A 10,493-nucleotide genomic window follows, 5' to 3' on the forward strand; every position below is an offset into this window, starting at 1 on the left:
AAGAATTTTTTATGACAAGCTGAGCTTTTTCACTCTGTCATGCGTCAGCACCTCCGCCATATTAGATGTGGTAATCCCAGCCAATTAACTGCTGCAAGTCAATGGACTGAATTTCATAACTTCAACTTCATAAATCTCGTGAGTGTGCAAAACTAATCATCTCAGTGACATACATTATTTAGATGTTGATGACCTTCAGGAAACCCCTACAGGAGAGGCATCCTCAAAGGACCTTCATAATCCTGGTGACAATTAATAATAACTACCATGTGTAGCCCGAAATGCCTTTGGAATTATCTTTTTTTTGTGTGTGTTTGTTTCAACCTAAACATTCACCAATCAGAACCTCAACCAATTACAAACAGCCATCCTTGCTAGTTGTAAGGGATGTCAGAATTATTTGAGATATGGCAGAATCATGTCAAAGCTTTTAATTGGCCCAACCCAATGGTATGTTATGACATTTCTGGTGTTTCACAAAGCATGAGAATGATTCATTGAATGCGAACTTAAGTGGTCCTTTTATTAGGGACAGCATGTAAATAATGGAATTCTTATGAAACTCTTAAAAAAAAGAAATAAAGAAAAAAAAGACTTAATTCAAACAGCTATCTCAGCATTTTTTGTGAGGAAAACATGATCATAGCAAGAAAAAAAAAAAGCTAACTCACATCATACGAGTAATTATTTACAATGCAAACCACATCTTTATAACAAAGAAAATGTACGTGAAAAGGCTTAAGTCTGTTTTCTCCTCACTGCTTGTGCGCAAGTCCCCACGTGTCTCGTCATAGTGAGCCTACAACTAATGTGGTTTATCCCTTTATGCTTTCTCACGTGATGCTTTACGTGTGCGCGGGCTCTTAAATCAAGATTTTCATCCTGTGTGTAATTTCATGTGTACTGTCATGTTTGACTTTTGACTGAATTCTTTACCACAAAATGAGCAACTAAACGGTTTTTCTCCCGTGTGCGTTCTCATGTGCGATATGGCCTCATGGTTACTTGCATATGTGTTATCACAGAATGAGCAACCGAAGGGTTTTTCTCCACTGTGTCTTTTCATGTGTACCATGAGACTATTCTTGTGCGAGAATGTTTGACTACACGTTGAGCAACTAAAAGGTTTTTCTCCTGTGTGCGTCCTCATGTGTTGTACCATATTATTCTTTGCATTAAATGCTTTACCGCATATCGAGCAACTGAAGGGTTTTTCTCCTGTGTGTATTCTTGTGTGATTGACCAGACCTTCCTTGGAAGTAAATCTTTTATCACATGTTGAGCAACCATACGGTCTTTCTCCTGTGTGTCCCCTTGTGTGTCTTACCAGACCTGTCCTCGAGGAAAATCTTTTGTCACACATTGTGCAATTCAAGTAGCGTTTTTCTCCCGTGTGCATCCTCATGTGTTGTACCAGATGATCCTTTACATAAAATGTTTTGCCGCACGTCGAGCAATAAAAGCGTTTATCTCCAGAGTGCCTTTTTGCGTGTTGTGCCAGTGCTGTGTTTGAAATAAATCTTTTATCACATGATGAGCAACTGAAGGGTTTTTCTCCCGTGTGACTCCTCATGTGGTATATCAGAGTCTCTTTTACTTTATATGCTTTACTGCATGTTGGGCAACTAAAGGGTTTTTCACCCATGTGTGTTTTTGTGTGTTTTGTCAGCCCTTTCTTTGTAGCAAAGCTTTTATCACATGTTGAGCAACCAAAAGGTTTTTCTACCGTGTGTGTTTTCATGTGTCTTTCAAAAGTTTCTTCTACGTTGAAAATTTTGTTGCATGGTGCGCAAACTAAAGTGTTGTTTTGTGTGCTAGTCGTCACGTGTGTTTGAGGAGGTGACTTGTTAAGAGTTGTCTCCTCCTCAGAGCATTTCAACTGTTTGTCGTCACCTCCGCAGTCAGCCTCGCTCGGCCTTTCCTCGTCATCGCTGTCTGACGGTGAAGCTAACAAGTCGTCTGGTAGTGATCCTCCACAGTCGTCTCCGCTTGGACTGTTGTGATGAAGCTGTGACCACTCAGGCGATTCGTCGTCGGCATCTTCATCTTCACTTTTCACAGAGACGACAGTCAGTGGTAACTTGCTGACGTCCGCCTCTTCTTCTTCCTCCTTAACGTGGGGGCGCCGTGGAACCGCTAACTCAAAATCGGAGCGCCCCTCCTGCAGCTGAGGTGGAACGTCTTCCTGATCAACAATCAGCTGCTTCACGTCTGTAGAACACAAGACGATTTTATTACTATGCAACAAATACCCCCCCACCCCCCACCCCAAAAAAAAAAGAAAAAAAAAAAAACACGAGCCGCATTCATGTTTTCCACCTTCTCTTCACCAAGTTCAAAATTTCTCACGAGAAAAATTCTAAGCAATTTAGAGTCGTCAATGTCCCTCAAAGGTTTTAGGTGAATGAGGGTGAATGCTCTACGGCAAATTTGATGTAAATTAATCGACGCACTGACACATTTTTTTTGGACTCACAGTTTGACAAGTCCCTTGAAACATTAAGCCTGTTTTATGCTACTGCGTTTGCTCTTGCGTCAATGACCGGCGTAGATCACATGATCTACGCGAGCCATGAATTTTAAGTGCCGCGTAGCTCGTGGACAATTCTTATAGATGGTGGGATGTAGCCAGCTCGTGATTGGTCCATTTGATGGCGTACTCGGCTTTTTTTTTTTTTCTTTCTTTTTCTCTCTCTCCTCACCCTGCCAAGATAGTTTCCGTGAAGGCAACTGTTTTGGGCAGCGCAAATCCACTTCCTGCCCCAGAGACCACAGCTGTATATGTTATGTGCGTGTGACGAGAGGCGAAAAAAATAATTAAATACAAAATAAATAATAAAAACTGTTTGCTAAGCACATGGCTGTTGTGTTTTTGACACCGGTGCAAATTGGCATTAAAGCTAAAAAAATCTTAACAATAGCCGTTTTATTTGACCATTTATGACTAAAACATATTCTAATTAGTAGATCAACATCTTCGCTGTTCACAATGGGTACTCCTACAAGCCTCTGGCCAATATTTTTCAGGAAGCGTCCGGTCTGAGTCCTTCGAATTTCCCGCCCCCTGTCTGCGGATGTGATGTCATGCGCGCTCGTTCATTGTTTCCTAGAGTCGCAAAGACGTAACTAGTACAGATTTTCGCTGCTCCAGACACCCGCTGTTACTCCGCGGAAGGCTAAAAAAAAAAGATCGATCACTTCTCGGTCGAAACTAGGGGTAAAAGGAGGTGGACGGCAACATTGAAGCTTGAAAGGGGCGGCAAGATTAAATGAAATCGAAAAGAACGACTTTATGAAGAACAGACGTTCCATTCTGTGGCGTTTCAATCACGCTAAATATTGCGTTATTTTCCTCTGTGAAAACAGCCTATTGTAGCTACATTATGCTAACGGAATGTGAACGCTACTACTGAATGGCGATAACATTCACGGCCATATCACACTAAGTATTGAATGGGTCTATATGTTTTTCACAATCGTCAATTTCCATAAATGACAGCCCACCTTTCGGCTAACGCACAATGACGCTAGCCTGGGGGCGACATACACTAATAATGACTCGAATCAGGTTGACGTCTGTCGAGCGGGGTGACTACAATATGTAACTGCATATTAACATCGGAATGAGGTCCAATTAATTGACGTAATTTGCACATCGTTTTGGAGTACAGCACAGGACTGGACTTTGACCGACTAAAGCAATATGATCTGCACGTCCCGTGGACATCAATTGTTTAGTGGGGATCGAGAGTCTCATTCCGTGAAGTGGCCAGCTTTGTAGAACATTATAAAACTTCTTACCTCTGAAAACATAGTTTAATTGGATATGAAGAGCCCAGTCTTCAGTATTGAGGTCGTGCACGTACGAGTGCGCGCAGCGTGTACGAGCGTGCAGTTTGTTTTCGGCCACAGGTGGTAGTAGCGATGCTTGCTATTAGTGTGATCCCTGATCCCATCCTATATCCACATCTGCACTTTATTGATATATTATGCCAGTATTTGTTGCTCATATCGATATCTCGTTGTTGTTTATAACCATGTAATTAGCACAAAGAGAAATGAATAAATATTGAATATTGAAATTTTAAATCTACCATATAGCTACTTTAAATAATTGCCACGGTGATGAGCCTACCCCCCCCCGGCTTTGTTTGTTTTGTGTTCCTGAATTGAACTTCCTGAATTTGTCATAAAATGCAGAGGAATCTCCACTCTGTGGCATCCCAGCCGTAGCAACAACCCAACTTGGAGTGAAACTACAGCAGACACCACGATGTGTATTGTGATGTGTATTGCGCACAAGTCTGAAGGCAAACGCACGAGCAGAGCTCCGCCGTAACGTCTCCGCATGAGCCTGACACAGAAATATAAGGAAGCCTTTATGAATTTCATCAGCTACAAATGCCTCCCAACTGAGATATATAATTATTCCTTACAAAGTGCGTTAACAACTCATGGAGTGTTTTTTTTTTTCATTTGACTCTTTGTTTTGTTCTATGCATGACAACTGTCATAAAATGAATGGAAAAGAATAGTGATTCATAGTTTACCCAACGTTTTATTAGCCTACCAGCCCACCAGGCTAATTCATTGCCCAAGCCAGGCTAATCGTCCCCACATTCACAAGCAGCCTGAAAAACTGGGCTGCCTGAGATTGCACCCTCCTGCCACACCTGCTCCTTAAAGGGGGCTTCTAAGAACCTTCTAAAGAACATACTTTTTTCCACATGTACAGATATTGTACATGAGCGAGTACCAGGTTGCTCAAGAACCAGCTTCATATCACCAGACGGCCAGGAAATATTGGCCTCTTGGCCCCTAAATTTAAGACCGCGAAAGTAAATGTTCCATCTAATGGTGCGTGTGTGACCAGTCAATTTCTTCATCTCATTTCCATCTCTCAATATTTTCTATCAGTTTGTATCCGTAAAAATGAACATTTTAACTCAATGACTTCCACCTCATGTGACCTGTGCACACAAAACCAGTATGGGATAGTAGGATAGGATTTTAGGATTAGGATTTTATTTTTCAATTTCACATCTCTCAATAGTTTCGATGAATTTTTATATATAGAAATTAGCATTTTAGCTCAATGGCATCCATGTCATGTGACTTACTCAAAACCAGTGTGTGGATTAACCATAATTTATGCAATAGTGACTAATGACTATTCCCTAAACACACCGTCAACTTTCCGTCCAAGAGAATTCACTCACTTTGATGAAAATGACATACATGATACACACGTGTGAGATGGATAGGTTGTTTTTACAATCCGGATGTATTTCCTACTTGTGTGTGGGCAAAATGTCATCGAAGTTTGCAGTTTCACGCATGTGTTGCAGTGTTATTTATGTATGTCAACAAGTTAGCATCTACTAATTCAGCCGCGCCGCTGTCCTTTATGCCGTAGAAAACAAAAGTCTTCTTCATGGTGTTGGTTAGTTATTAAATTCAAGTGTGTAATCCGTAGCAGGACAGACCAACTAAACAGAATATTTCCGCCTTATTTTGCGTGTGGTATGAGGCTAAAGTCAGTCAGACAAGTTAGCATCTGCTGATTCAGCCACCATGTACAAAGTGCCTAATCACGTATTTCGCCTTCATTTCATAAATATACAATCAAGCTACATCTGTCGGTATGAGTTCCCAGTAGCCTAGCGCTACTGATCATGCGCCCGGCCCCAAATCAGTAATAATTTGTAAGTTTATTTAATTTATACTATAGTGCCTTTTGATCACTAAGCATGTAAGAAATTATGTGTACACGAAAGATTGAAATAGACGACATAGAGAGATAGTAAGCATAAGGATGTAGGAGTTTTGCCGCTCACGGCAAAATACCATTTATCCATAAACAAAATGTTGTACAAAATGTTGTCAATGTTAGTGCGCATACCTTGGCCGTGTATCATAAACTGTGTCTTGCAAACATCTTCCAGTTGTCGTCGATGTTGCTCGCTCTCCTCTCTGGCTCGACAAAGTTGCTCTTCGTACGACGCTATCGTTCCTTCGAACAGGCCAAAGATTTCGTCGGCGGCCGCAATCAGTCGCTCTCTTATCAACCCTTTTAACATTCTGATGTTGTAGCCAGTCGAAATACTTGCACCTCGCGCCTTGATTTCTGAGCTAACTTTTGACCACCTTTGACTTCTTCTGTGGCGTTGGTGGTTTATTAGTCTCGAGAAAAGGCTAGCGCATTTAGCGGCAGCGGCAAGTATCACGGCATCAGGTACGTCACTTCCGCTTATGTCGCGGCACCAGACAACACCTTCTTCGTGTCGATTTCCGTTTTTTTTTTTTTATTATTTATTTTTTGCAAACACGTAATACAACTTTTACATCATCATTGAAACAATCACTCAGGATAATACACAATGAACAAATACAAAGGAAAAAAAAACAGAAAAAGAAAGACAAAGAAAAAAAAGAAAAATAGCAAAAGGTTATGCTACAATATACTAGGGGCCTGAGAAGTTGTAAAAAATGATATTCAAATTAGAGCAAATCTCCACTATCTTCAAAGCCTTTTGTTTGTCAGAGAACTTGACTGGGAGAATGTGTTGTTTAAACTCGTTATAGAAGGCTGTAAAGCATGGCGTCCCTCCGTGGAATTTACAACTGTGAATATGATATTTGGACATTTAGTAATAAATTTGTTAGATAGTTCGAATTACTTTCCTCTATACCATTTTCAAGAAAAAAACAAACAATACATTCTTCCAAGCAATCAGGACGTCCTTTTCAATGTTAACATGAATGAAATCACACAATCGCTGCCAAAATAAACTGACAGGTGGACAGTACCAAAACAAGTGTACAACAGTTTCAGGGCACTCGTCACAAAAGCTAACAGTTGTCTTTCGGTGTAGACTACTCGTCAGCTGACCAACTCTAACCAATCAGGAGCTAGCTAATTTAATCAAACGCAAGTAAATGAAAATAGCAAATTCACCACGTCAATTTAGCTACTTGTATCTAAAAAAACACCCAAATATATAAATGTGTAAATAATAGTTGTAGAAACATAACTGTATAAGTAAATATACATTTTAATTTGACAATTGATTTTTGTACCGGTGACTTTTTCAAATTGTCATACTTTGCATTTGCCAAACAGGGTGAGAAGTGGATATTAACTCATTCGCTCCAATATGGAGTTAAATATGGTGCAAAAGTAACTCATAGAAAAAAAAAAAAAGTGTAACTGTAGAAAAAAGTAGAAATTTTTATTTGTAAAAGGCGTGATTTGTACCTGTAAAAAAAATAAAAATGTACGTAAAAAAAAAAAATGATTGTGCGTAAAAAAAATGTACCTGTAAAAAAAAAAGTGTACCCGTAAAATAGAAAAGGTGTACTTAAAAAAAAAGACGTTAAAAAAATTAGACGTAAAAAAAAATTTGTACGTATAAAAAAAAAAAAATTGTACGTGAAAAAAAAAAAAATGCACCTGTAGAAAGTATTTTGTATCTGTAAAAATCACGATTTGTACCTGTAGAAATTACAAATTGTAGTCAAAGAAGTTGCCACTAGGAGCCACAACTGTTTTTTCTGCTACTGTCCAGTCACGGGACTTTTGCTCCAAATCTGACGCCGCGAAATGTAGCAGAACGATTCGTACTCGTAGAGCTCCGTGATTTGGACGTCTTTGGAAGGGGGCGGGCTCTGGAGGATTTGGGAGTGGGCTGAAGCTCAACCTCATTGGTTCAGCGAACGACAGCGGGTTGATCTCAAAATAGGTCGCGTTATTCTCATTAGTATGCAAGAGGTCTCAAACAAACAGTAGCAACACCAGTGTATGGTCATTTTGGAAGAAGAGGACGTCACAGGCGTGAAAATGTCAACATGCTTCAATATACCAACACAGTGTGGAGCAGATTAAACCTTGGTTGATACGAGCTCTAACGAGCTCTCCAAACGAGCTCTTTGTTTGAATACTTTATAGCAAAACAAGCAACTAAAGGTTTTTTGGTTCTATGTGTTTTCTCATGTGTCTTTTCAAGGTTGACGTTTGAGCGAATATTTTACTGCAAACTGAGCAACTCAAGGGTTCCACTCCAGTGTGTTCCATCATGTGGTTTAACAAGTGTGACTTAAAAGTGAACGATTTATCACACGTTGAGCAGCTAAAGGGTTTTTTTCCCGTGTGTAAGCTCATGTGTCTTGCCATGCCATACCTTGTAGCGAATCTTTTACTGCAAACTGAGCAACTAAAGAGTTTCACTCCAGTGTGTTGCATCATGTGGTTTACCAAGTGTGACTTAAAAGTGAACGATTTATCACATGTTGAGCAACTATAGGGTTTTTTTCCCGAGTGTAAGATCATGTGTCTTGCCAGGTTAAACCTCGTAGTGAATTTTTTACTGCAAACTGAGCAGACAAACATTTTTTCTCCTGTGTGCTGTCTCATGTGGTTCACCAAAACTGACTGACAAGCGAATGTTTTATCACACGCTGAGCAACCAAAGCTCGTTTGTCCCGCGTGTGTCTTCATGTGTGATTTCAAGGTTGACCTTTGACTGAATCCTTTATTGCAAACTGAGCAAATGTAGGATTTTTCTCCTATGTGTTGGGCCATGTGGCTTCTCAATTTTGACTCGTCAGTGAATATTTTATCACATGATGAGCAACTCAAGGGTTTTTGTCCTGCGTGAGTCCTCGTGTGTGTTATCAATTGTTCCTCATCTGCGAATATTTCATTGCATGACGGGCACCGGTAGCAGTTTCCTTCTGTGTGCGTCGCCATGTGGCTTTCCAGAAGATGCTTTTGTTGGAATGTTTCACCACAAGCTGAGCAAATGTGGCGCTTTTGTTTTGTGTGTCTCCTCATGTGCTGCACGAATCGCGACACAAAAGAGAATCGGGAATCGCACAATAAGCAATGAAAAGGTTTTTCTTCCTTGTGCGTACTCTTGTGGCGTGTCATAAGTTTGTGGTCGGCAAACATTTTCCCACAAACTGGGCAATTAAAAGGTTTTTCTTCCGTGTGGACTCGCATGTGTCTTACCATGACTGCCCTATTTCTGAATTTGTTACCGCAAAATGAGCAACTAAAGGGGTGTCCTTCTGTGTGCGTGCGCATGTGTTGTTTCAGGTTATACGCTGTGAAGAATTTTTTATGACAGGCTGAGCAACTATGGCGTTTTTCTCTCGCGTGGTCTTTCATGTGGTCTGCTAAGAGTGACATAAAAGAGAATCTGCGAACACACAATGTGCAGTGAAAGCGTTTTTCTTCCACGTGTATTCTCTTGTGGTCCAACAATAAAGTATGTCGAGCAAATGTTTGACCACAAACTGAGCAGCTGAAACGTGTTGGACCGATCTTTCCTTTTTTCTTAACTTTTGTCTCCTTCTCAGAGCAATTTAATTGTTTGTCATCACCTTCACAGTCTGTGTCGCTTCTCAAAGGGTCTTCCACGTCGTTGCTGTCTGACGGTGGAGCAAAGGGGCTGTCCGGTGGTCCTCCAGGGTGGCCTCCACTCGGACTGCCATGATGACGCTGCGAGCTTTCGGGCGGTTCGTCTTTGAACACTTCACTCTCCACGGAGACAGCGGCCAGTGACGACTTGCTGACATCCACCGCCTCCTCTTCCTCTTTAGCGTGGGGCCGCGTCACGGCTTCATCTTCAGCTTCATCTTTCATGTGGGGGGGCTGCGGAACGTCCGCTTCCTCCTCCACACAGGGGTGCTGTGGAACCGCTTGCGGCTGAGTTTGAAGTACTTCCTGATGACCGATAAGCTGCTCGACATCTGCAGGACACAAGGCAGCCAACATGCGCTCATTAATGACGGCTCTACCACCACCGCCAAGGTTTTCCTCTTATTTACTCTTCATCCACCATGTTTGAATGCAGAAGGATCGCGTATTTGTCTATAAGTTGTTTATATTCGGATAAAGCGAGGGCAAGAACGGCTTTCGTGGTGGTCGCCATGTTGTTTTCCGACTTGAAAGCTGGAACGCTTGTAACTCGGGAGTGACGTCATTCTTACTACTGAATTCCGACTTCCGAAGCAAATGGAACGCGGCATAAGCTTTGGTTTCATCCTGTCAGCCGTTTTTTATTTTCGGGTACTCTACATGCTGTTAACTGTATGTCGAAATTTGTCACAATAACTGTCCGGAAGGAAAAATGCACAATTAAACAAACAAAATATTGGTCAACAAACGGCAGACCTTCGACGCGTATGATAACTTGGGTCTTGCAAACAGCTTCCAGTTGTCGTCGATGTCGCTCGCTCTCCTCCCTCGCTCGACAAAGTTGCTCCTCGTAGGACGCAACCGTTTTCTCAAAAAGTCCGAAGATTTCGTCGGCGGCCGTAATGAGTCGCTCCCTTACTAATTCCTTCAACATTTTGATGCTGTCGACTGTCCAAAACCCACCGGGAAAATAATTGCACCTCGCACTTTTTCCTTTGTCCCTACGTTGGCTGCAACGCTAACTTCCGCCAACCTTTTCTTCTTCTGGCGCTGAAAGCTGGCAAACACCGCC

At 41.5% G+C, this 10,493-nt stretch overlaps 1 protein-coding gene across 1 annotated transcript; it reads right to left on the reverse strand.

Moving 5' to 3' along the window:
• Window positions 1-502: 502 nt before the first annotated feature.
• On the reverse strand, window positions 503-6,233 carry LOC144018990 (uncharacterized). Its single transcript, XM_077521759.1, has 2 exons — window positions 5,903-6,233; window positions 503-2,211 (listed from the first exon to the last, which is right to left on the reverse strand). The coding sequence occupies exons 1-2, from the start codon at window positions 6,078-6,080 to the stop codon at window positions 878-880; spliced, it is 1,512 nt and encodes a 503-aa protein (XP_077377885.1). The 5' UTR covers window positions 6,081-6,233; the 3' UTR covers window positions 503-877.
• Between the last annotated feature and the right edge of the window lie 4,260 nt (window positions 6,234-10,493).

This window comes from Festucalex cinctus, chromosome 5 (genome assembly GCF_051991245.1).
Source record: "Festucalex cinctus isolate MCC-2025b chromosome 5, RoL_Fcin_1.0, whole genome shotgun sequence".
In the NCBI taxonomy this organism is placed as follows: domain Eukaryota; kingdom Metazoa; phylum Chordata; class Actinopteri; order Syngnathiformes; family Syngnathidae; genus Festucalex; species Festucalex cinctus.

Coding starts and splice junctions, on each gene's coding strand:
- LOC144018990 (XM_077521759.1), bottom strand. CDS start 6,080: ATGTTAAAAGGGTTGATAAGAGAGCGACTGATTGCGGCCGCCGACGAA. Junction 2,212..5,902: donor GTTTATGATACACGGCCAAG/GTATGCGCACTA, acceptor TGTGTTCTACAG/ACGTGAAGCAGCTGATTGTT.